The 26,653-nt window shown below is 44.0% G+C and overlaps 1 protein-coding gene across 1 annotated transcript in view; it reads left to right on the top strand.

The window, feature by feature from the left end:
• PHACTR1 (phosphatase and actin regulator 1) overlaps positions 1–26,653 on the top strand; it is a 534,554-nt gene that overhangs the window by 317,080 nt on the left and 190,821 nt on the right. Inside the window, exon 4 of the mRNA XM_065885188.1 lies at positions 17,786–17,950. Coding sequence (XP_065741260.1) covers positions 17,786–17,950 — 165 coding nt within the window. The remainder of the gene's footprint in view (positions 1–17,785; positions 17,951–26,653) is intronic.

Below are 26,653 nucleotides of genomic sequence, written 5' to 3'. Positions count from 1 at the left end.
TATCACTTAATTTTCTACGCTAGGGATCATTCTCCTTAGCCAGCCACTCAAAGGCTATGGATTCAACCGGGAGTAGGATTCTAGGCTTCTGTAGGAATGCTCTATCTAGTATGTTTCTCCAAGTGTGATTCTTGGAATGCTGGCATCAGAATTACCTGGGCTATGTATTATACATTCACATTCTGGTTAAGCAGGTTTAAGATGGAGCCCAGCGATCAAAAATTTCATAGGTACTTACTTCAGTTGGTTGTTACATCAGTCTGGAGGGTCTCAGCATAGTTCAGAGATTCCAAAATTTTAAAAAATTCATGTAATTCCTTAAGGGACATCCTAGGGTGAAGAGGTAAGGGACTGTAGCCCTAGACGAACCCTCATTGGCCACGTGGTCTGCCTGGTACCAGAGGAGACTTCATTTTTAGATAACTTTTATTGAGCTCCTCTTCTATGCCCCCAAAGAGTGTTTTTAAGTACATACCTGTTAATCCTTACAAGTCAGTATTGTCTTTATTTTACAGGAGAGCAGACTGGTGGTCACACAGTTAATTTGTTAGAACTCTTTTGGTTGCAAGTGAAAGCGAACCCAACCCATCCTAGCTTAAGTAAAAAAGAGAATTTATTGGTTCATGTAAGGCACATGTCCAGGGTTAGAATGGTTCCAGGCATGGCTGGATCCAGGGGCCCAAATGATATAATGAGGTCTCATTCTCACCTGAGCCATCCCTCCCTCGGCTTTTTTTTTTTTTTTTTTTTTCTCTGTTGGCTCAATTCTGAGGCAGCCTCTCTCCTCAAGATGGCAGAAAGATTGCCAGCAGCTCCATGCTATAGGGCAAGTTTTGGCAAACTGTAGTCCCAAAGGCTGGCTGCTTGGGTAAATAAAATTTTTTTGGAACACAGCCATGTTCATTTGTATGTGATTGTCTGAAGCTGCGCTCATGTAGCAAGAGCAGAATCGAGGATTTGTAGCAGAGGTGTATGGCCCATAAAGCCCAAAGTATTTATGATTTGCCTTTATGGAAAAAGTTTTTGCTGACCCCTGCAGGAGAAACCAGGTTTCATTGCGGTTTGATTTGAATCTGAGAGGCACTGTTTATTTACTTTGAGACCCAGGGTCTGAGGTTTTAAGATGAACAAAGAATTTACATTATTTAAAGATTATTACTTTGTATTAACAAAAGACTTGAGAGTTCGTTTACAATTTAAATACACAAGTTCCATTCCCAGCACAAATGTGTAGATTAAAGGAACGATAGAATGTTTTATAAGTTTTTTTAGTCATTACACGCTTTGGTGGTTGAAGGTTAGATTCCTGGGAGGTGAAACAGAAATTTTGTTTTGAATATCTCAGGAAGAACTTTGCAGACAACATATACTATCTCAATAAATACAACACAGACCTGTGTAAATTTAAATAAGACATTTCCCCACCTGTCTAGTCTGTTAGCAATGTGCTTTGTCCCTTGACTGTCTATGTTCGGGGAATGTGAATATCCTCTCAGCACAGTTCTTAGAAAATAGAAAGTATTTGATGTAATAGAATTGTTTCCTTTCAAAGCATATGAATTACCATTGTGCCCTAGAAATTATTTTAACATTAACCAGGTCTGAGGGAAGTTTTTAAAGTTTATGGGCCCTGCTTCGAACAGACTTAGAGCCTAATATACAGTCCCAGTTGAAAGAGCACGTCTATCAATAGCCCCAACAAAATCTGTAATTGAGTCTCATTGCCTGGAGGGACTCAGTTGCTCATCCCTGAATGGATTACTAGGGGTGGGAGGGTGGGTGGAGAATGAAATGTTCTGATTTGCTGACCCTGGGTCCCGTGCCCACCTCTGGTGTCGGGAGTGAGATCATCCCTTACTGAGCCGCCAGGACTGGAAATGGAGGAGAGGTGATGGATCCTCTGGAGGAAAATCAGGAAGCCCAGACCTCCTGCCTGGAAGGCAGAAAGAACCCTTATCCACCAACAGCTATTAGGCAGTAGATTGTAGATCTGAGCCCACATCCTCCTGGTTTCAAAACTAAGATTGTTACCACCACCGTACACAATGTATAGCCTTTTCTAAGTGAAGCAGATCTGAGCCTTTTCCAGGCCAAACTGGCACCTGCTGAGTTCCTAAGTGTAGCCTGTGGCCTAAGTGCTTAATAGAGAACCTCCTACACATGGTTCCGAATGGGCTAGTGACCTCGGGCGGGTATTGTCCAGGGCATATATGCTTGTATTTTATGCATATTATATATGCATATATTTTATGACATTTTAGAATAAGACTGGTGACACCACTTTCCTGTTGTTAGAGTGGGATCAATTTATATTGGCATCTGTTTTGTAGCCTTTGCAAAATGGAGCTCATTTTCTCCCTGTCCCTGAAGCCCTCCTATTACTTTAGTCACTAACACAGGGATTTGAAAAGCAAGCCTTTCATAGTGTAAGAAGGGATTTTTGAAAATAGACAGGTCTTCATTTAAAGCCTGGGTTTCTCTTTCCTGAGAATCACATCTTCCTGTTCATTAAGTTTCTCCTCAGTTTCCCCACCTGTAAAATGGGGATAATAATAGCACTACCTCATAAGCTTAACGTGAGGATGACATAAGGTAATACGTATCGAGGGTATAGGTCAAGTGCCTGGCAGACTTAAGTGACTAAAAATGGCTGCTGTTATTAATACGGTTGTCATCATCACGATTACTGTCATCATTGACGTGAATGCCCACGAAAGCACCATCCTGTTCAGAATCTCTCTTCCTGTTACAAGGAGCTGATACCCTGTTCACAGTCTGCAGAGTTCTGTAGACCATGTTAGTCATAGCTGCTTATACAGTGGAGCTACCCTCTTCAAAAATCAGTACATCTTAGGGCACAGGATGTAGGGACAGTCTCATATTCCTCTTGGATTTCAACTACTGCTTCAAGAGCAGATTAAGAGAAACATGACTTGGGCCGTCTTTGGTCCCATGGGATTTATGAACTCCCCTCTCTCTTCCCTCCATTCCATGCTGTCATAGCGTCCTTTTGCCAAGGTGCCAATAAAGGATGGCTGTCCCTGGTGTGGAAGGCAGTGGCAAGCCTGGGAAAGCCCTTTGGGACTCGCTTCCAGCAGTGGGTGGACTACCCCCTACCAGGCAGAAATCTCTGGAGCCAGAAAGAAAGGAGGAAGTTGGCCGGTGCCTGAGCAGATATGCTGAGAAGTATAGGCCCAGGTACATGCGGCCTCACTTTCTTTTTCTACCTGCCCCCAGCCCTCAGGACTGTGTTGTCCTGTGCCATTAAGACACACCCCTTAATGGTTCTTCCTCCGTGAAGAATACCCTTCCTATAACAGGACTGAATAGCAACCGTCTCAATATAAACATTTTCCTGTCCCTCCAGAGGTGCAGTGGTTAAGATCCAAATGTCCTAATGGTGTGTGATGGTTGCATCTGGAGTGTGGGTACTGTTTTGAGGGGCATGTGATTGGTTTTTCCTTTGGGGAGACCCAAGGAGAGAAGGCAGCCACCTGTGTGTCCAGGTAGCCGAGGGCCTCCAGAGCTTCTTCCCCTCCTCGTTGGGGCCAGCACTACTCAAGTTAGCCAGCCTTTAGATTAAGACGGACAGAAGCCTTTGGTTAATGCAGCTGTGTTCTCATTAACATCGTGCTACTCCAGTATCAGTGTCTGTACCTTAATTCTAAAATGCAGATGGGATCCATCTTTGACTTGGTGGTGAGGGATATAGGGAGGAGGAGGGTGGCACACAGAGGGTGGAGAATGTGTAAGGACAGTGAAGGTCACGGGAAGGCCAGAGTGAGAAGAGAAGGTGTGAACACTATACACCCTCGCCCTCAGCAGTGTTAACGCTGGTGTGTTTTCAGGCATTGCACTGAGCCCTTCAGTAGCTCCATGGGCAACGTGGCAGTGTTGCTTTACCTCTCAGCCCTTATAGGCTTATATGTGTTCTCTAACCCGGGCAACCTTCTTTGGGCAAAGGAGCCTCCATTTGCCCCCGTGGCCACCACCTCTAATGCCCAGTCTCCTCCCCTCTGCGCCCCCATCTCCATCCCATTCCTTACCTCCTGGGACTAGGCAGTCCCCGGATTTTTAGAATAAAAATGCATCACTGGGCTTCCCTGGTGGCACAGATGTTGAGGGTTCGCCTGCCGATGCAGGGGACATGGGTTCGTGCCCCAGTCTGGGAGGATCCCACATGCCGCGGAGTGGCTGGGCCCGTGAGCCATGGCTGCTGAGCCTGCGCGTCCAGAGCCTGTGCTCTGCAACAGGAGAGGCCACAACAGTGAGAGGCCCACGTACCGCAAAAAAAAAAAAAAAAAAGCATCACTCTTCTGTTTTTTAAAGACACCTCGTAGTTAGCACAGATGAGTCCTAGGTTAGACAGAAACTCTTCAAAGAGATCTGACGTCTGTAGGAGAGTGTGCCATGACTTCTTTTGGAGTGAAAAAGGGAAACCACTGCGCTCTTATGCCTGTTCATTCCTAGCAATTCTCCATTTCCCTGTGATAAGGTGTCTCTGTAGAACTGAAAGTGCATTTTAAAAGGGGAAAGCCATAGTCCTTGAGAACTTTCTAAATGGCTAGGGACCTGTGTGACATCGTCTTGCAGCTGTAAGCAAAGGTAATGCTGCTTGAGGCCGAAAGGTGACAGTTTCAGGCTCCGGGTAGCTCAGTGCAGTTAACTGACAGCTATCCTCACCTCCACCCCCATCCTGGGCTCCCATTCCTAGGCTGGTGAGATATCATGAAAGCATAACCCCTTCCCATGAGATTGGAAGGAAAAGTGAATGTTATCAGATCCTGCTACATAAGCACTCTGTTTGGGGCATTGCTTTGGGTTGAGAAGCAAACGTCCAACCTGGGAGCATCTCACGTCCCCCCAAAATCCTAAGACCACTTGGCATATGGGGAGATCTAGAGCAGGGGCCCCAGATGTTCTGGCCCTTCTGCCTCTTCTGTTGACTAGACATCAGATAGCCCAGACACTGCGACTTCCTTTTTTCCAAACTTCTCTGGGGGGCACTGGATGACTAACACATTCATGGTGGCCAGCAGGACACCAAAGTTGGCGCTTTCTTTGGACAAGCCTTTTGAAAACTAAGCCACCGTGAGAAATACCATGGTAAGGTAAAGCCGGCTAAAGTGCCCCTTGCCCACTCCTCCCCACCGCATCCGCTAAGAGCCCTCCAGGAGCAACCCCGGGCTGCCACGACAGGTGGCTTCAGAGCACACACAGACACAGCTACTTGGGTTCTCGGTAATTATAACAGTGCCTCCATCAGGTATTTTGTCTCCTGCTTCTCTAAAGAGAACGAAAAATCACCTCCCAGCCATTACCCTCCCTCTGATAAAGCCAACCCCAGTCATGTCATGAAAGGGAGCCCAGACCATCTGGTCTGTTAGGAGGGTGTTTTTTTGGATGGAAGCACTATAAAGACCCCAGAGGTCATCTGGTCCAGGCTTCGCCTGCCCCCCTCAGCTCTCTGAATGAGCTCAGCTGCTAGCTTCCTACCTTTGGGGGTCAGCATTCTCAGTCCTGGCAGTTGACACTCGAGCTGACTCGTGTCTAAGTGAGCATTTTCTCCAGACCGCCGTCTTCTCTCTCAGCAGCAGGAGGAAACCACCTTTGAGAGCAGTGGGCTTGGGCAAAGCAGCTTTTTCTTGATCTGTTGCAAAACAAAGCTGATTTCATAAACACACCTTTGCTCTGCTCACCTTCACGCTGTTCTCTCTCAAGTCCCTGCGGTCGGTCGGATAGAGACCACTTTATTCTCAGCCCTGTTCTGTTTTCTTACTTTTCTTCCTCTTCAAACTGTATTTGCAGTTGGTCTCTTTCCTCACTCTCAGGCCTTCCAAATTCGTTATGTGGTGGCAAAAACGTTTGAGGTCTAGGCCCTCTCATCAGATGGACTGGGGGAAGAAGTCATGTGGATGATTAAACATCAACCAGTTAAAGTAATCCAGTCTGTTCAAAAATCTGGACTTAAGGGCTAAACATCTTGAATTTACTAATATACTTCTTAAGGCTTCATTTAATGATAGAGTTACAGTTAGGCCTTTATAATGTTTGTGAGCTCTTTGCCACTCTAAATTTCTTAAAAGGCACTCCTAATTTCTTATAATTGTTTTTTGTTTGTTTTTTAAAAATTTTTATTGGCGTATAATTGCTTTACAATGGTGTGTTAGTTTTTGCTTTATAACAGAGTGAATCAGCTATACATATACATATATCCCTATATCACCTCCCTGTTGCATCTCCCTCACACCCTTCCTATCCCACCCCTCTAGGTCACACAGCACCGAGCTGATCTCCCTGTGCTATATGGCTGCTTCCCACTAGCTATCTATTTTACATTTGGTAGTGTATATATGTCAGTGCCACTCTCTCACTTTGTCCCAGTTTCCCCTTCCCCCTCCCCGTGTCTTCAAGTCCATTCTCTACATCTGCATCTTTATTCCTTTCCAGCCCCTAGGTTCTTCAGAACCATTTTCTTTTTTTTTTTTTTTTTTAAGATTCCATATATATGTGTTAGCATACGGTATTTGTTTTTCTCTTTCTGACTTACTTCACTCTGTATGACAGACTCTAGGTCCATCCACCTCACTACAAATAACTAAATTTCATTTCTTTTTAAGGCTGAGTTATATTCCATTGTATATATGAGTTACATCTTCTTTATCCATTCATTTGTTGATGGACACTTAAGTTGCTTCCATGTCCTGGCTATTGTAAATAGAGCTGCAATGAACATTATGGTACATGACTCTTTTTGAATTATGGTTTTCTCAGGGTATATGCCCAGCAGTGGGACTGCTGGGTCGTATGGTAATTCTACTTTTGTTTTTTTAAGGAACCTCCATACTGTTCTCCATAGTGGCTGTATCAGTTTACATTCCCACCAACAGTGCAAGAGGGTTCCCTTTTCTCCACACCCACTCCAGCATTTATTGTTTGTAGGTTTTTTGTTGATGACCATTCTGACTAGTGTGAGGTGATACCTCATTGTGGTTTTGGTTTGCTTTTCTCTGATGATTAGTGATGTTGAGCATCCTTTCATGTGTTTGTGGGCAATCTCTATATCTTCTTTGGAGAAATATCCATTTAGGTCTTCTGCCCAATTTTGGATTGGGTTGTTTGTTTTTTTAATATTGAGCTGCATGAGCTGCTTGTAAATTTTGGAGATTAGTCCTTTGTCAGTTGCTTCATTTGCAAATATTTTCTCCCATTCTGAGGGTTGTCTTTTTGTCTTGTTTATGGTTTCCTTTGCTGTGCAAAAGCTGTTAAGTTTCATTAGGTCCCATTTGTTTCTTTTTGTTTTTATTTCCATTTCTCTGGGAGGTGGGTCTAAAAGGATCTTTCTGTGATTTATGTTATAGAAGTTCTGCCTATGTTTTCCTCTAAGAGTTTGATAGTGTTTGGCCTTACATTTAGGTATTTAATCCATTTTTAGTTTATTTTTATGTATGGTGTTAGGGAGTGTTCTAATTTCATTCTTTTACATGTAGTTATCAAGTTTTCCCAGCACCACTTATTGAAAAGGCTGTCTTTTCTCCATTATATATTCTTGCCTGGTTTATCAAAGATAAGATGATCATATGTGTGTGGGTTTATCTCTGGGCTTTCTATCCTGTTCCATTTATCTATCTTTCTGTTTTTGTGCCAGTACCATACTGCCTTGATTACTGTAGCTTTGTAGTATAGTCTGAAGTCTGGGTGCCTGATTGCTCCAGCTCCATTTTTCTTTCTCAAGATTGCTTTGGCTATTCAGGGTCTTTTGTGTTTCCATACAAATTGTGCACTTTTTGTTCTAGTTCTGTGAAAAATACCATTGGTAGTTTGATAGGGATTGCACTGAATCTGTAGATTGCTTTGGGTAGTATAGTCATTTTCACAATGTTGATTCTTCCAATCCAAGAATATGGTATATCTCTCCATCTGTCTGTATCATCTTTAATTTCTTTCATCAGTATCATAGTTTTCTGCATATAGGTCTTTTGTTTCCTTAGATAGGTTTAGTCCTAGGTATTTTATTCTTTTTGTTGCAGTAGTAAATGGGAGTGTTTCCTTAATTTCTCTTTCAGATTTTTCATTATTAGTGTATAGGAATGCAAGAGATTTCTGTGCATTAATTTTGTATCCTGCTGCTTTACCAAATTCAGTGATTAGCTCTAGTAGTTTTTTAGTAGCATCTTTAGGATTCTCTGTGTATAGTATCATGTCACCTGCAAACAGTGACAGCTTTACTTCTTCTTTTCTGATTTGGATTCATTTTATTTCTTTTTCGTCCCTGATTGCTGTGGCTAAAACTTCCAAAACTATGTTGAATAATAGTGGTGAGAGTGGACAACCTTGTCTTGTTCCTGATCTTAGAGGAAATGGTTTCAGTTTTTCACCATTGAGAACGATGTTGGCTGTGGGTGTGACATATATGACCTTTATTATGTTGAGTTAAGTTCCTTTTGTGCCTACACTCTGGAGGGTTTTTATCATAAATAGGTGTTGAATTTTGTCATGAGCTTTTTTGCATTTATTGAGATGATCATATGGTTTTTCTCCTACAATTTGTTATTATGGTTTATCACATTCATTGATTTGCATATACTGAAGAATCCTTGCATTCCTTGGATAAACCCCACTTGTTCATGTTGTATGATCCTTTTAACATGCCATTGGATTCTGTTTGGTAGTATTTTGTTGAGGATTTTTGCATCTGTGTTCATCAGTGATACTGGTCTGTAGTTTTCTTTCTTTGTGACAACTTTGTCTGGTTTTGGTATCAGGGTGATGTTGGCCTCGTAGAATGAGTTTGGGAGTGTTCCTCCCTCTGCTATGTTTTGAAGAGTTTGAGAAGGGTAGGTGTTAGCTCTTCTCTAAATGTTTGATAGAATTGGCCTGTGAAGCCATCTGGTCCTGGGCTTGTGTTTGTTGGAAGATTTTTCATCACAGTTTCAATTTCAGTGCTTGTGATTGCTCTGTTTATATTTTCTATTTCTTCCTCGTTCAGTCTTGGAAGGTTATACTTTTCTAAGAATTTTTCCATTTCTTCCAGGTTGTCCATTTTATTGGCATATAGTTGCCTGTAGTAATCTCTCATGATCCTTTGCATTTCTGCAGTGTCAGTTGTTACTTCTTTTTCATTTCTAATTCTGTTGATTTGAATCTTCTCCCTGTTTTTCGTGATGAGTCTGGCTAATGGTTTATCAATTTTGTTTATCTTCTCAAAGAACCAGTTTTTAGTTTTATTGATCTTTCCTATTGTTTCCTTCATTTCTTTTTCATTTATTTCTTATCTGATCTTTATGATTTCTTTCCTTCTGCTAACTTCTGGGGTTTTTTGTTCTTTATCTAATTGCTTTAGATGTATGGTTAGGTTGTTTGACATTTTTCTTGTTTTTTAAGGTAGGATTGTATTGCTATAAATTCCCTCTTAGAACTGCTTTTGCTGCATCCCATAGGTTTTGGGTTGTTGTGTTTTCATTGTCATTTGTTTCTAGGTATTTTTTGATTTCCTGTTTGATTTCTTCAGTGATCTGTTGGTTATTAAGTAGTGTATTGTTTAGCCTCCATGTGTTTGTAGTTTTTACAGATCTTTTCCTGTAATTGATATCTAGTCTCATAGTGTTGTGTCAGAAAAGATATTTGATACAATTTCAATATTCTTAAATTTGCCAAGCCTTGATTTGTGACCCAAGATATGATCTATCCTGGAGAATGTTCTATGAGCAGTTGTGAAGAAAGTGTCTTGTGTTGTTTTGGGATGGAATGTCCTATAAATATCAATTAAGTCCGTCTTGTTTAATGTGTTGTTTAAAACTTGTGTTTTCTTATTTATTTTCATTTTGGCTCACCTGTCCATTGGTGAAAGTGGGGTGTTAACGTCACCTACCATGATTGTGTTACTGTCGATTTCCCCTTTTACGGCTGTTAGCATTTGCCTTATGTATTGAGGTGCTCTTATGTTGGGTGCATAAATATTTACAATTGTTACATCTTCCTCTTGGATCCACCCCTTGATCATTATATAGTGTCCTTCTTTGTCTCTTGTAATAGTCTTTATATTAAAGTCTATTTTGTCTGATATGAGAATTGCTACTCCAGCTTTCTTTTGATTTCCTTTTGCATGGAATATCTTTTTCCATCCCCTCACTTTCAGTCTGTATGTGTCCCTAGGTCTGAAGTGGGTCTCTTGTAGACAGCATATATACGGGTCTTGTTTTTGTATCCATTCAGCTGGTCTATGTCTTTTGGTTGGAGCATTTAATCCATTCACGTTTAAGTAATTATTGATATGTATGTTCCTATTACCATTTTTTAAAAAATGTTTTGGGTCTGTTATTGTAGGTCTTTTCCTTCTCTTGTCTTTCCTGCTTAGAGAAGTTACTTTAGCATTTGTTGTAAAGCTGGTTTGGTGGTGCTGAATTCTCTCAGCTTTTGCTTGTCTGTAAAGGTTTTCATTTCTCTGTCAACTCTGAATGAGATCCTTGCTGGGTAGAGTAATCTTGGTTGTAGGTTTTTCCCTTTCATCACTTCAGATATGTCCTGCCACTCCCTTCTGGCTTGCAGAGTTTCTGCTGAAAGATCAGCTGTTAACCTTATGAGGATTCCCTTATATGTTATTTGTTGCTTTTCCCTTGCTGTTTTTAATCTTTTTTCTCTGTATTTAATTTTTGTTACTTTGATTATTATGTGTCTTGGTGTGTTTCTCCTTGGATTTATCCTGTATGGGACTCTCTGCACTTCCTGGACTTGACTATTTCCTTTTCCATATTAGGAAAGTTTTCAACTATAATCCCTTCCAATATTTACTCAGTCTGTTTCTTTTTCTTTTCTTCTTCTGGGACCCCTATACATAATTCAAATGTTTGTGTGTTTAATGTTGTCCCGGAGATCTCTGAGACTGTCCTCAATTCTTTTCATTCTTTTTTCTTTATTCTGCTCTCTGGTAGTTATTTCCACTATTTTATCTTCCAGGTCACTTATCTGTTCTTCTGCCTCAGTTATTCTGTTATTGATTCCTTCTAGGGAATTTTTAATTTCATTTATTGTGTTGTTCATCGTTGTTTGTTTCATCTTTAGTTCTTCTAGGTCCTTGTTAAACGTTTTTTTCATTATGTCTATTCTACTTCCAAGATTTTGGATCATCTTTACTATCATTACTCTGAATTCTTTTCCTGGTAGACTGCCTGTTTCCTCTTCAGTTGTTCGGTCCGGTGGGTTTTTACCTTCTTCATCTGCTGTGTATTTCTCTGTCTTCTTGTTGTGCTTAACTTACTGTGTTTAGGGTCTCCTTTTCACAGGCTGGAGGTTCGTAGTTCGCATTGTTTTTGGTGTCCGTTCCAGTGGCTAAGGTTGGTTCAGTGGGTTTTTTAGGCTTCCTGGTAGAGGGAACTGGTGACTGTGTTCTGGTGGATGAGGCTGGACCTTGTCTTTCTGGCAGGCAGGACTGTGTCCAGTGGTGTGTTTTGGGGTGTCTGTGACCTTATTATGATTTTAGGTAGCCTCTGTGCTAATGGGTGGGGTTATGTTCCTGTCTTGCTAGTTTTTTGGCACAGGGTGTCCAGCACTGTAGGTTGCTGGTCATTGAGTGGACCTGGGTCTTAGCGTTGAGATGGAGATCTCTGAGAGAGCTTTGGCCGTTTTATATTGCATGGAGCCCAGAGGTGTCTGGTGGACCAGTGTCCTGAAGTCGGCTCTCCCACCTCAGAGGCACAGGTCTGACACCTGGCCGGAGCACCAAGACCCTGTCAGCCACATGACTCAGTAGAAAATGGAGAAAGAAAGAATAAAATAAAATAAATTATTAAAAATTAAAAAGTCATTAAAAAAAATGAAGAGAGCAACCAAATGTAAAAAGAAATCCACCAATGATAACAAGCGCTAAAAACTGTGCTAAAAAAAAAAGGGACAGACAGAACCCTAGGGCAAATGGTAAAAGCAAAGCTATCCAGACAAAATCAGACACAGAAGCATACGCATACACACTCACAAAAAGAGGAGAAGGAAAAAAATCTATCTATATAAAGAGCGCAACCAAATCAGTAAACAAATCTACCAATGAGAATAAACTCTAAAATACTAAATTAAGATAAACATAAAACCAGAAACAAATTAGATGCAGAAAGCAACCCCGAAGTCTACAGTTGCTCCCAAAGTCCACCTCCTCAATTTGGGTTGGTTCGCTGTCTATTCAGGTATTCCACAGATGCAGGTACATCACGTTGACTGGAGATTGAATCCTCTGCTCCTGAGGCTGCTGGGAGAGATTTCCCTTTCTCTTCTTTGTTCGCACAGCTCCCGGGGTTCAGCTTTGGATTTGGCCCTGCCTCTGCGTGTGGGTTGCTGGAGGGCGTCTGTTCTTCGCTCAGACAGGACGGAGTTAAAGTAGCCGCTGATTCGGGGCCTCTGGCTCACTCAGGCCGGGCGGAGGGAGGGGCATGGAGTGCGGGGCGAGCCTGCAGCGGCAGAGGCTGGCGTGACGTTGCACCAGCCTGAGGCGCGCTGTGCGTTCTCCCGGGGAAGTTGTCTCTGGCTCCCGGGACCCTGGCGGTGGCGGGCTGCACAGGCTCCCAGGAGGGGGGTGTGGAGAGTGAGCTGTGCTCGCACACAGGCTTCTTGGTGGCGGCAGTAGCAGCCTTAGCGTCTCAGTCCCCTCTCTGTGGTCTGCGCTTTTAGCCGCGGCTCGCGCCCGTCTCTGGAGCTCCTTTAAGCAGTGCTCTTAATCTTACCCTCTTTTCGCGCACCCCGAAACAATAGTCTCTTGCCTCTTTGGCAGCTCCAAACTTTTTCCCAGACTCCCTCCCAGCTAGCTGTGGCGCACTAGCTCCCTGCAGGCTGCGGTCACGCCGCCAACCCCAGTCCTCTCCCTGCGCTCCGACCGAAGCCTGAGCCTCACCTCCCAGCCCCGCCCGCCCCGGTGGGTGAGCAGACAAGCCCCTCGGGCTGGTGAGTGCTGGTCGGCCCTGATCCTCTGTGCGGGACTCTCTCCGCTTTGCCCTCCGCACCCCTGTGGCTGCGCTCTCCTCCGCGGCTCCGAAGCTCCCCCAGTCCACCACCCGCCGTCTCCGCCCACGAAGGGTCTCCTAGTGTGTGGAAACCTTTCCTCCTTCACAGCTCCCTCCCACTGGTGCAGGTCCGTCCCTATTTTTGTCTCTTTTTTCTTTTGCCCTACCCAGGTACGTGGGGTGTTTCTTGCCTTTTGGGAGGTCTGAGGTCTTCTGCCAGCGTTCAGTAGGTGTTCTGTAGGAGTTATTCCACGTGTAGATGTATTTCTGATGTATTTGTGGGGAGGAAGGTGATCTCCATGTCTTACTCCTCTGCCCATCCTGAAGGTCTCTCCCTTATAATTGTTTTAACATGGTAATTTCAGAATAATTTTTACTCATTTTTGGAAGATGTGATTATGAAGCAGGTTTCTGGTCCTTGTGGTACATTTTTCTTAAGTCGAATAGTGATGCTGATTTTCATACCTCAAGATGGTGTGAAGGAGCTGTATCAGATGCTCTCATTCATTTACTTATTAAACAAACCATTAGGGAGTGCCAACGATGAGAGCAAACTCGTGTCAATCCTGAATAACTTGTATCTTGGTTTTGTTTTTCATTGTTTATCTGTTTTTGGCTTTAGTATATACTCTCTCCCTTTAATCCATAGCAGAGGATGTTTTAAGTTGGCTGAACTCATAAAAAGCCTCAACCGGGATACTTTAAAATTTTTACCTTCTGTGTCTTAGTCTATGTGGAGACTCAAAGATGGGAACTCTTGCAACCAAATGTAGATACTCAAATAGACATGAAATTTTGTGTATTTTTTCGGGGGTTTGATCCCCACCTCCAAAGCCCACTGGGACCCAGACAGTGTTTCATTTGGGCCGCAGCATATGTTTAGAGAGGTACTGGAAGATCATTCTGGGCAGAGGTTCCTGAAGGGCAAAGCAAGAAATGAGAACTTTCTACTGTAAGTTGTGTGGACTCCTTGAAAGTCTCTGAGCAGAGTGGGCTTCTGGAAGAGTAAACTAGCAGCAGTTTAAAATACAGGTTTGAAGGCAGGAGATTAGGGTCGGGAAGGTAGGTTTGGAGACTTGCAAAATCTGGACAGGTAACAATGAGATTAGCAACTGAAGTAAGAAAATATTAAAAGGTGATGCGTACAAAAGAGAAAGGGATCTTGTGGGAATCAGATCACCAGACTCTCTTGAGTTGGCTTCCATCCTGGACTCAAAACCTCCCTGGTGTGGTTTCCCACAGTTGTCGCTGTGTGGCTCTTCCCAGCTACTGAGCGTTGTTGAGGGAGCACCGACTCCAGCAGCAGATACTCTTTAAAGAGAATAATTTCCAAATTCAGTGTTGCTCCAGAGGCTGTTCACTTCCTCCGTTTGGCTTCTGTTTACTCATTGCAGTTGGTTTTTTAAAACCGTCTCCTCAGCCTCTCTGTAACCCAAACTTACTTAAAGTCACCTCAATCTTTATCTTCTTCCCATCAGGCTCCAATAATCCATTTGATCCACTGCTACCAGATTAATCCTTCTGACGCTCCCATCTGATCTGTGCCATTTGTGACCAGATATCTCAGTTCAGATGTTCAGTGACTCAGAGTAAAGTCCTCAGATGACGCATTTCTATAAGTACTTGTCATCCCACCTCTTCTTCTCCCTAAGAACCTTGTTTCACAAAGTTCTCAATCTCTTCCCTACATCTTCAGCCTCTTACTCTGCACTGGCTCTTGCGGCTCAGCCTACTGACGTGATCCCGTCTCCCCATCCTGACACATTTCCTTCAGCTGTGCTCCGTTACCTTAAGAAATAAAATCCAACTCCCCAAAGAGGTTTGCAAAAAACAAAAACAAAAACTGCATTATCTGGTTCCAAAGCCCTTGTCCTTGAGCGACCATCCTGTTCGGCTGGCTTCTTCCCTTTATACTCAGAGTTCGTTAAAAAGTGTAAAGTCTTCATTATCTCCCCAGTCATGGAAAGCAAAAACTTAATTCTTGCTTCTTTGTCCTCCCCCATGTGTATCCAGAAAATTACCAAGATAATTCTTCCCCGCGCTGGATTGTATCTTTTTCTCTGTGTCCCTTCTGTCCCTCCGGACGAGTGCGGTGGCCTCCTCATTACTTTCTCTGCCACCTGTTTCTTCACACTCCAGTTCAAGATGCCATTGCTGTGAAAATGATACTCCTAAGAAGCACATCTGGTTGTGTCCTGGTGGTAGGTCTTCTCAGTCAGGCTAATTAAAATTGAGCCTCTCCTCCACCAAGGCACTCTTGATCTCATTTAACTTGTGTCATAGTCACTTTTTTTCTTTTCTCCCCCAAGCAAGTATCTTCTGCCATACTCTACAGTTGATTTAGCTTGACTGTGTAATGTCTGCTGCTCACCCTACCTCCCAGGGTAAACTCCATGAGTTGGCATTTTTATCTATTTTGATTACGGACATAGCCTAAGTGTCTGGTGCAGAGTGAGCTTTCCATACATATATGTTGAATGTCATAATGTCAATCTCCATTTTCAAATTCTCTTCCTTCTCCCTCTGGGTATGGGATAAAACCCAAACGCCTAATAAACTTCCCCCAGGCTTGTAGGATCTGGCTCCAGCCCCCTCTCACACCTCTCACCTCTGGTTCCCCATCTTGGTTGACACTCCGGGTTTCTCTGGGTTTCTTGAAGCTCCCAGACATGCCATGTTCTTTCGGGCCTCTCTGTTCCTTTTGGATCTCTTCCTATTTCCAGGCATCCACTCCTGTCTCTTCCTCACGTGGGGAGAACAGTTCCTTTTCTTTGAAAATCTAGCCCCAAATGGTACGTGGCATGCCCGGGGGGTGTTTTCCAATTCTGTGAAGCAGAGTCAGCTTCTCCTCTTTGCCTCCGTTGAATTTGGCGGAGTTCCCCGTCACAGCAGTTTTCCACACTGATGCCTCTGTCTCTTCCGCTAGAGTCTGCGCAACCATGTCCAGATCTTCTGTGCATCTGCTCCAGAAATAATCAGTGTGTCTGGCGCCCTGTTAAGTGGTCACTTAAGACAGTGATTGAAAAGAGGGGCTTACCCATGCATTGAACCATGTCAAGTCAAAAGTTCAAAGCGGGCGTCTCTGGTGGCACAGTGGTTAAGAATCCGTCTGCCAATGCAGGGGACACGGGTTCGAGCCCTTGTCCAGGAAGATCCCACATGCCGCAGAGCAACTAAGCCCGCGAGTCACAACCACTGAGCCCGTGTGCCACAACTACTGAAGCCCGCGCACCGCAACGAAGAGTAGCCCCCGCTGGCCGCAACTAGGGAAATCCCGTGCGCAGCAATGAAGACCCAACGCAGCCAAAATTAATTAATTAATTAATTTAAAAAAGTTCAAAGTGCCTTCGCCATGCAATATGTCCAAATCGTTACTGCCTTCCCCCGCCCAATTTATGTCCCCCATGTTCCCAGCTTCCATGAATGAAGGGGGCCACTCTGCCGACGTGAACGTGGCCATCAGGAATGACCTGCCTCCTCTCCCTCATCCACCCGGTCAGTCCCGGGTCCTGTTGACTCTTGGCTTCCCAGATGTCACTCAGATTCATCTACTTCCTTTCCGTCTTGCCCAGGAGCCTTTGCCAACCTGTCGTCATCTGTCACCATTGCACACGGCCCGGCACGTGGTTGAGGGTTCCATATGTATCTGTTGAATGATTGAATCTCCTGGTTAAAACCATATTGGATGGTAGCAGGTAGAACATCAGGCTGTAAGATCGAGATTCCAAGAACAGCCTGTGTTGCAAAGTCCAGGAAATTTTTCTGAAGGATGGTGTCAAGAGGCCCAGCAGAGTGGTTCTGGATTGGCTGCAGCTCTAGATGTAATTGGACTTTCTGGAACGGCAAGTCCCTCCCACCTGCCTTGATTTCGCCAAGGAGGTTATTTTCTCAGATTATGCCTGTCATAAAAATTCAAGTCAGGGCCTCTTTACCTCACTGAGATCTATAGATGCTCATGTACGTTGGAAAAGAGTTTTATTCCAAGTGATAAGCGGTCAGAGTGATTGTGGCCTTTAAGAAAGGGTCCCCTGGGCATTATGTGTTTGAAAGTCTTCATGTCCTCAAATGTCAAGCTGTTGGGATTAGTCTAGATGGTACCTAATGTCATGCTCAACTCTCAATTTACAGGATTTTTTTTTTATTAAAGCAAAGCACCAGGAACAAAAAGACCTAGACGAATTATGGCAATTGTAAAATCTCATGAAGTGTAAGTGTTTCTAAAAATGGTCAGTGGATTTTAAGGTGGAGGCACTCATTCAGTAGATTCTAGTACTTCTGCAGGTCTGGGTGAAGCATGGTTGTAGGAAGGAGCATTGTGGGTGGTGGAGATGTTGGCAGTGGGATAGACGGTTGATAAATGTTTTCTCCCTCCTCTTTTCTCAGCTGACAGTGTTATAGTGATGGCATCTGCCAAGTCTTATTTGAGAAAGTGCTGGACCAATAGCTACGCTGACTGTCATTTGACTCTTCGGATGCCCTGTCCCTGCCTCGTAGGGGAGGCTTCGATGGGTCAGGGGCGCTCTGTTCCTCCTCCAACACCTCATCCTTTGGCTCAAGCCTAGGTGAAGGCTGGGCAAATTTGGTTGGGGTGCTCCAAATTGCTAGGGTTGGGCTGACTGTCACCAGCCTTTAGAACATGTTGGTATGACTTCCATTCCAAAAGGCAGAAAGAGAAACGGAAGTTGGGTCATGTGGTTTCTGTTATCTGTAACCATGGCAAGCATTGGCCATCTGTGAGGCTCCCATTTTAACACTTTTCCTTCTCTCGCTCTTTTCCATCTCTTTCTCGGGGAAACAAGCTGAGGAAGTGGAGAGGCTGGCGGCAATGCGATCTGACTCCCTTGTCCCGGGTACCCACACCCCACCCATCCGGAGGAGGAGTAAGTTTGCCAACCTGGGAAGGATTTTCAAGCCTTGGAAATGGAGGAAGAAGAAGAGTGAAAAGTTCAAACACACGTCTGCAGGTAAGATTATGTTTTCCTTTGTTTCTCATCGAGCGTTTGTTGACTTCAGCTCTGTACGTTCATTAGTAGAATTTAATTACCCTAGGCTGTCGGAACCAAAGGAAGAGAATCCAGCCTTTGGATTGCTCTTGTGTTTAGTAATCCTTCCGAATGATGGAGAATGGCTTTTAGATGCTATGGGTGTTCTCATGGCTCAGGTTTTTGGTTGTTGCTTTGCAATTTATAAAACCACCACTTCTATTTGATCTATAAATAGCTGAACTTAGAACTCCACCTTTCCCATACCTGTATGCTTTCATTCTAGCGTTGACAGTCCATTTCTCATTTTTCATCCTTATTTTCCCCGCTCCCATAAAAATTAACACAGGAGCAGAAAGTGAGTTATATATGGTTATTGGCAGATAGGAATAGGTTATTTCATGGAGACAAAAGCTTGAGTAAGTGAAGCAGCATTGTCATGACAAAGATAACTGTATAGTTCATAGCCTAGTGGACAGCAAAGGAATCTGGGTAAAGTCAGTGTGGCAGGGGTGTGAAGAGCACAGACTCTGGAGTCAGACTGTATGAGTTCGAGTCCCAGCTCTGAAACTTGGTGGCTGCATGACCTTGCTCAATTTAACTCTGTACCTGTTTCCCACCTGTAAGATAGGGGTGAGAATAGTACCTTACATGACTTAGCGTTTGTGGGGTGTTCATGGCGGCACGTTATGTGGATACTTTTTGGTAAGAGTATTGCAGAGGGAGAGGTATAGGGAAAGAAACGTGAAGAGTTCTGATTTGACCCTGTCGGGTTTGACTTGAGGTGATGGAGGAGCCGTGCAGATTCTTTTTGTTTGTTTTGTCCTGATTTTGGTATTTATGTACCCGGGTCATTCCAGGGATACTCTGGGGCTTTTATTTCCTTCTTCCTCCGTGTCCTCAAAAATTCAGCCTGTTCTCCCTCTTCCTCAGAATCATCACCTCCTCTATTTCTTGGTCCTCTCCCCGCTTTGGCTCACGTCTAAGCTGTGAAATAGGCGATGATCTGCTTCTTGTACGTGAATACTCGTCCACAAATCTGAGAATTTTCATGCTAGCTGCTTTGGGGAATGAAAGAGAAGAACACACATAGGGAAGTTGTGAAAGGTCTTGGAATCTGAAACAGTTCTCATGGTAGACATCCCCAGTTTCATGCTTTCTGACTGTTTCTGAGGTGGAAGCCTCAGTGCCCCGTGGCTGTATGTAATTTGTTCATTCCTGAGATGACAGTGAACCTCCGAATTCCATGAATTTCTGACTCGTCACCCCGCTGACATGTACCTGACTACACCCCACTCTTCACCTGACTGCATTCTCCCTTTTGATCATTGTACAGACTTGTTAAGGTGGCATAAAATGTGTAGGTCACTCACATATTTCTAAACACTACTGAGAGGTTTCCATGCAAGGAAAACTCTAAATGGATGACTCCTCTGTATCCCCTAAGAGTGAAACAGAATAGGGCACTTATATCATTGCCTTGGAGAGGAGAAATCTAAATGAAATATATTTTCAGGCAGAGTGAAGGGTAAGACGTGAACAGGAAAGAAGAAGGGAATGTTCTGTAAGCACTGGAAAAAATAACAATAAGGTTTCCACAAGTTCCGGGCTTCCCTGGTGGCGCAGTGGTTGAGAGTCCACCTGCCGATGCAGGGGACGCGGGTTCGTGCCCTGGTCCGGGAAGATCCCACACGCCGCGGAGCAGCTGGGCCCGTGTGCCACAGCCGCTGAGTCTGTGCATCCGGAGCCTGTGCTCCGCAACGGGAGAGGCCACGACAGTGAGAGGCCCGCGTACCGCCAAAAAAAAAAAAGATTCCACAGGTTCCTTTACGATGGTCTTCCTGGCTTTGCTATGAAAATGGTTTGTAATAATACAAACATCCATTTAAATAATTGCCATTTATCAGCATGAATTCCCAAATGACGGTGGCAGATGCATTTCCTCCTGGCATTCGAGAACTTTGCGTAGTCCATTTGGCAAGACCACAGGGCGAAGGTTTGGTGCTTCTCATGTGAAATGGCACCTGAACCATCGTGCAGACTTTTTAAGGTGTCGGAGGGCTTCCCTGGTGATGCAGTGGTTAAGAATCCGCCTGCCAATGCAGGGGACACAGATTCAAGCCCTGGTCCAGGAAGATCCCACATGCCACAGAGTAACTAAGCCTGTGCGCCACAACTACTGAGCCTGTGCTCTAGAGCCCACGAGCCACAACTACTGAGCCCGCGAGCCACAACTACTGAAGCCCACGTGCCTAGAACCCGTGCTCTGCAACAAGAGAAGCCACTGCAATGAGTAGCCCTGCATGCAGCAACGAAGACCCAGTGCAGCCAAAAAAAGATGTTGGAGAACTTGTCCTTTGATGGATGCAAGTACAATGGCATCAAACTACTCATGAGCCATTAAAAGTCTGAAAATGTTTTCATTTAAAACTTTTGAGAGAAAGAATTAAAACATGAGACAGGCAAAGTTGCAGCTTTAATCCTTCTTATTATTAACTATTCTTAGCAAGTTCTTGTGATCTCGAGGGCCAAGCTGATTAATTTGGCAACCGAATGCCATATTTGTATGTGGTTTTGTTGTATTTTATTTTATTTTTTTGTATGTGGTTTTATTTTAAAGAGACATATTCAGCTCCTGAATTAGAGAAAATAGGGGATAGACTATAGCATATCTATATATCGTGATGGATGGTTATATGATATAACAAGCTATTCTAGGTTTTCTAAAATCAGTGGTTTACACTGTACTATCCTTTGTTCTTAATTGGATTCAGGAATATTATTCCTTATTTTTGGAAATAAGGAGAGACTTTCTGTGCTAGCTTTTAGCTCCAAGGAGAAAAATACTGACAATTTAAGGATGTTTAACATGATAAATTGTATATATGTTCAAATAGTACTTTGAAGTACAGACTTTCCTATGTGTGGATAAGAGTCAAATATTAAATATACAAGAGGATTGACTGTGGGAATATTAATTGGTTGGCCAATTTTAGCTGTTATGCATTTACTTGTCTTATATGTGTGTGTCTGTAATGTCCTTTCATATGTACAATAATTTCCACAATTTTAAATACAAAGAATAAGTCCAGATATTACATTTATATTATGTATTTGTATTTAAAGTTCTGTGCTTTCTTGATTACCTGAAAGGACATTAATACAATGCATACTTGGCCTGTTATTATTTCCACAGTGAGTTAGTTACCTTTATAATTTGCCGGAATTAGCTATACAGTAGTTTTACTGTAACTCAAGTTACAGGATGTATGTGTCTATGTATGCAGCATTTTCAAAGGTGCACCCAGAAATCTTGCTTTGTAAGTCATGGTAGCAATAAGAAAACTACATTGGAAAATTATGATGTCAACATTTTCCTTAACTTTGGCATCAACAATTACATGAATTTTTCAAAGACCGATCTCCGTGTCCCATGCTGCTCAGACATCTTCCTGTTGTAAGCTGGAGGATGGTGTCCTTAAACGGCCTTCAGCACTGAACTCTGGTGGAGAAAACACTACAGGACAAAAAGCTTCTCTCAGAAGCATCCCCGCATCACACGACAGTAGGAGTAAAACAGTAATGGATAGAACATAAAATAATGGGTCCTCGGGGAGATCTCAACATGCCTTTCAGCCTGTCCTCAGAGGCTCTGTCCAGGGCCTGTGAAGCAATTAGCCTGACATGTCCAACTTCTTCTGTAGAATCAGCAACAGGGGTCCACGACACATTCCACACCTGCCCCAGGAGCAAAGACAGATGACAACATCCCCTCTGAAATAGAATCGACAGGGCCTCCTCAAAATAGTCAGCTGCAGCCATCTTATCCAGATTCCTTGGAAATGAGGATTGTATTTATAGCAAAGCAGAACTGGCAGGAATAAGCTGTGAAGACGCCACTGAGTTATGCTTTTATTTCCTCTTGAAAGAAAATCATAAGCTGCAAGAGTTGGCCCTGGAAGTCTACAACGTGCCAAAATTCGCTTTGTGCTTCTAAGCTTTCCTGCACCCCTAGGGCCTTGAGCAAAAAAATTAAAAATAAAAACCTTTTCCGGAGTGCCTACCACTTACTGAAACTGGCCGTGGGAGTATGACTGCGAGCGGAAACCGGACCTTGTCGGTGAGCTCATGGCATGCACGGTGTCTCTGGAGAGACAGTCAAATTACAAGAGTAAAGGTTAAGATCACAGCTGTGATAAGGACAGTGAAGGGAAGCTACTTGAAAGAATGAGGGGGGCGGGGCTTGAGGGAGTAGGGAAACTTTCCTAAGAAAGAGAAATTTGAGCTGGGATCTGAAGGAGGCGTAGGAATCTAGAAAATTAGCCTTCCAGGTAGCAGAAACAGCATGTGCAAAGGCCCTGTGGTAGAAGAAGCAGGGGTCAGCCAGCTAGGAAAGCAAGGATGACCAGTGGCTGGAGAATGGAAAGCAAGGAGTGTGGGATGGGCTGAGGATGTCTACCTGGCCAGAGGTTAGGATTTCAGACTTCTGTAAACCATAGGGAGTTCAGAAACGATACCCACTTGGCATGTTGCGCTCATGTATTTGCCAAGCACTGCCACCTTCGCTAAAAAAAGGTAACAGTGCAGACACACATCTCCCGAAGGTTATGGTCTTGAGGGAAAAACAGGTAGTTAAGCCAATACTCACAACAAAGTATAAGTAACAGAAGACACGCAGGGGCTCCAGGAACTCAAAGGAGACAAACCCAACTGAGCTATAACTTACCAGGAAAGGTTTCCTAGAGAAATGAATGTTTAACCAAGGAATTAGACAGTGAATGTGAGGAAGTCTTCTCTCCCAGTGGAAAGAACAGGATGTAAGAAAGCCTAGAAAAGAGATGAGGAGAGATTGGCAATCTATAGCTTGGAAAGAGGTGGTGGTTTGGAAAGGAGGAGTACAGAGTACTGAGAGATGAGGTTGAAGAGGTGGGCAAGGGTCTGCTCATAAAGGTTCTTAGTAGAATGTCGTGGAGTCTGGGCTTTATCCTGATGCATTACCCTAATGAAGCTATCAGAAGACTTGCCTTTTTGAAAGATCGTTCTCTATGCTATGGGAAAAGTTTGGAGTGGTACCCAATGTTCTTTTCAAGTTGTTAATATAACTTCTTCCATGTATTTGTGTCTGTAATGAGAGAAAATTTACTTGTGAGAGAATTAAGAAGATACCTCGTTGCTGTCACATCCGACGGAATATTAAGTGTGTCTATTGATTCTGGTAACAAGGAAACTGGTTAGCAGGTGGTTAATTATTACTGTTGGGGAGAGATGAAGATAACCTAGGCTAAAAGAGTGGCATTAGGAGCTACAGGCTGTGAACAGTTGCAAGGGATATTTAGGAGAGAGAATGAGCAGGATGTGATTACAGGTTGGATGTGGAGGATAAAGGAAGAATAAGAACCACGCTCTTGTTTCTCTCTGAGCAGTGACGCGCCATCAGATGGATGGAGGTACCACATACTACATCGGGTTTATGGGCAAAATGAGCTTTTATTTGGGGGCATGCTGGCTTTCATGTGGTTCCAAGATACCCCAGTTGGAGGGATATTTGTTGAAGCCATGGGATGAAAACTCCAAAGGAGAATTTGACATGGGAAGCAAAGAGGGGTTGTGGCAGCCCCCTGAGGACCACTGACCTGTAAGTTACGAACACAGGCAGCAGTAGAGTCTACAGGGAAGGCAGATAAGGCCCGCCAGAGAGTTAGGAGGAAAACCAGGAGGGGGCCATTGGTATCTCCTGACCAGAGCAGGAGAGAGTTCAAGAAAGGAGGAGGGTCCACCCTGCCAGGTCCCGGCAAGATGGTCAGGACTGAGAAGTGTCTGGAGCGTTCAGTGACAACTCATTACTGGTGCCCTTGGGGAGAACAGTTTCGGGAAGCTGCGTGGCTGGGAGTTTAGAAAGCATATGGTTATGGTGTGAGTGAGAGTTGAGGAAGCAGACTTCTTCTTTTAAGGAGTTCGTCTGGGAGGGGGAAGGAGAAATAGAGAGTAATCACCAGAAGGGGGTAGAGCTTGAGGGAGGTGTTTTTTTGTTTGAGATTGGTTGGATTGTGTCAAGATGCAGAGTTCACCTTAACATGGCTTTGGCATTCCAAGGGGAACGGAAACACCAGCGCACTGACTGTGAGGCAAAATAACTGTATTTCCACGCATTTTTCAGTGATGCCAAGTCTCATGACTAGGAAAAACAGACATGCAAATAATCAGAGCACTGCTGAGCATCTGATTTTAATAAGAAATCATCAGGTTGTGTAGCTTTCAGCACCTGGCTGGATCACAGTTCTCTTCGTACAATTGGAAAACTCAGTTTCTTTTAAAAAAAAAAGGAATGAGCACGGACAGGCACGGAATCTTCTTACCTGCGTATCCATCATGACTCACAAAGGGAACATCGAGAGGTTAGAAGGCAAAGTAGACTTAGAGGCCCTATTTTTTTTAAGAGTTTTTTTCTTCTGTTTTTATTATTTTTTAAATGAATTTATTTTATTTATTTTTGGCTGCGTTGTGTCTTCGTTGCTGCGCACGGGCTTTCTCTAGTTATGGCGAGCGGGGCTACTCTTCGTGTTGGTGCGCGAGCTTCTCACTGAGGTGGCTTCTCTTGCCGCTCAACATGGGCTCTAGGCGCGTGGGCTTCAGTAGTTGTGGCTCTTAGGCTCTAGAGCACAGGCTCAGTAGTTGTGGTGCCTGGGCTTAGTTGCTCCGTGGCATGTGGGATCTTTCCGGACCAGGGCTCAAACCCATGTCCCCTGCATTAGCAGGTGGATTCTTAACCACTGAGCCACCAGGGAAGTGTCGAGGCCCTATTTTTAAAGGACATCTCTAGGAGGTACAGGCTAAAAGTTGTGGAACCGGTGCCCTCCTGGAGTGGGGATTGTAAAGATATCATTGTTACCTCTCGAAGTGCATGTTATCCAGCACTCTTTGCTTGCATGTCAAGACTATATGGTCCTTGATGACAGCGATCCTGCCTTTGCCTCTCTGTCCCCCAGCATTAAGTAGAGCACCTGATGTAGTGGGTACCCGAATGCGGTGGCCAGCCAACCGTATTGTTGAGGTCCTCTGTTTAATAGGTCTGAAAGGGGAGAGGTAAGGACAGTGATTGAAGCATAAGCTGGAAGGTCCCGGCCTTGGAAGAACTTGCCATCATCCACGAATGCTTTTTAGTTTCTCAGAGCTGTACACAGGTCAGGTTATTTGGGCAGCACTGTTACTTGGGTTATCTGTTGCTATGGGACCAAACATCCCCAAACTTAGTGGCTTAAAGCAACAAACTCAGTTGTATTATGTCCTGTGACTGGGCTCAGCTGGGTGGTTGCTCAGCTGGTGTCGCTTGGGGTCTCTCACGTGTTTGCAGGCAGATGGGATTGGAGTCATTTGGAGACTGACCAGGCCATGGGGAGAGCTGTAGGCCTCTCTCCTCCAGGCATTCTCAGTGCCAGTCTGTGTGGTCTTTTCTCGTGGTCTCTCCAGCAGAATGACTCAGGGCCCCCAAGAATGTGAAAGTAGAAGCTGCCAGGCCTGTTAAGACTCAAGTCCAGAATTGGCGCAGTATCCCATTTGCAGTATTCTGTTGCTTAAAACAAGTCACAGGAACAGCCCAGACTCATTGTTGGAGCAAACGAAACAAGGGTGTGAGTGCCAGGAGCGTGGTTCATTGGGTGCCAGTATTGGAAGCCAGCTACCTCCATTGTTGAGGTCTAAGAAAACTGCAGGTGCTCCTTATTCCCTTCTTTCCAAGTAGACTGTGCTTTAACAATTTTATATTGACAACAACAACAGCAGTTGCTATAATCTGTTGGGTTTTCTGTGAATGTGACACGTGCATGACCCTGTCCAGGCGTTATTACTTTACTTTCACAACAGACCTACATAGTGTTATTAAACCCATTTGGCAGATGAAGAAACTGAGGCTTAGAGCAGCTAAATACTTTCCAGTTAGAAACGGAAGAGTTGGAACTTGAACTTAACCTGGAATCTTATCACTTACATTGCGTTTCGGGTCCATGAGTGTGGGAACTCATCATTCTGATGCTTTAAAACGTATCATTCATCTGCACTGAACAGTGATGTGACAGGACACTTTCCTTTTCTGACTTATCTCTAGAAAGCTGAAATGTGAAGGAAGAGAATCTCATCAATAGGCACCGACCCTGGAGGTCCTAACGTCTTTCTTGAATGCCCTTAGAGGCAGGGGTTAACAACTTACCCGTCTTTGTATCACACAGTATCTAGTTCAATGCCGTGTACACCACAGACACTTCCTGTTTGTTGAATGGCTAAGAAAGAATAAGTTGACACTGGCTGCAAACAAATACCATTCAAAACCATTACATTTATGTTTGCAGTAGAACAAGATGTCTTTCTGCTATTTGGTACATAGAAACAAAGGATGCATGGATTAGGTAAGCAGACAGTGACCACTCAGGCCTCTGGAGCAGGTGCTAGATTTAGGGCTAGACATTTGCAGAACTGATTCTGAAAGGACACAGGCCTTACAGCATTTTTCGTAAGGTGTCAGCTTGGCCCTGACTTCCAAGATAATCTGGAGTGCTATGTGAGGAGGTCGTGTGGACCAGTGGTTAGGGCACAGACCCCACAGCCTGACTGCTGAGTTATCTCAGGCAGGTTATTTGTACTGTGTGAGTTCAGTTCCCTCAACTAAAATAGGAATAAAACTGACGCTTCCTA

Source organism: Phocoena phocoena, chromosome 10 (assembly GCF_963924675.1).
Source record: "Phocoena phocoena chromosome 10, mPhoPho1.1, whole genome shotgun sequence".
NCBI lineage: Eukaryota > Metazoa > Chordata > Mammalia > Artiodactyla > Phocoenidae > Phocoena > Phocoena phocoena.
The sequence above is the reverse complement of the archived record's forward strand: the minus strand, read 5'-3'. Positions and strand labels throughout refer to the sequence as shown.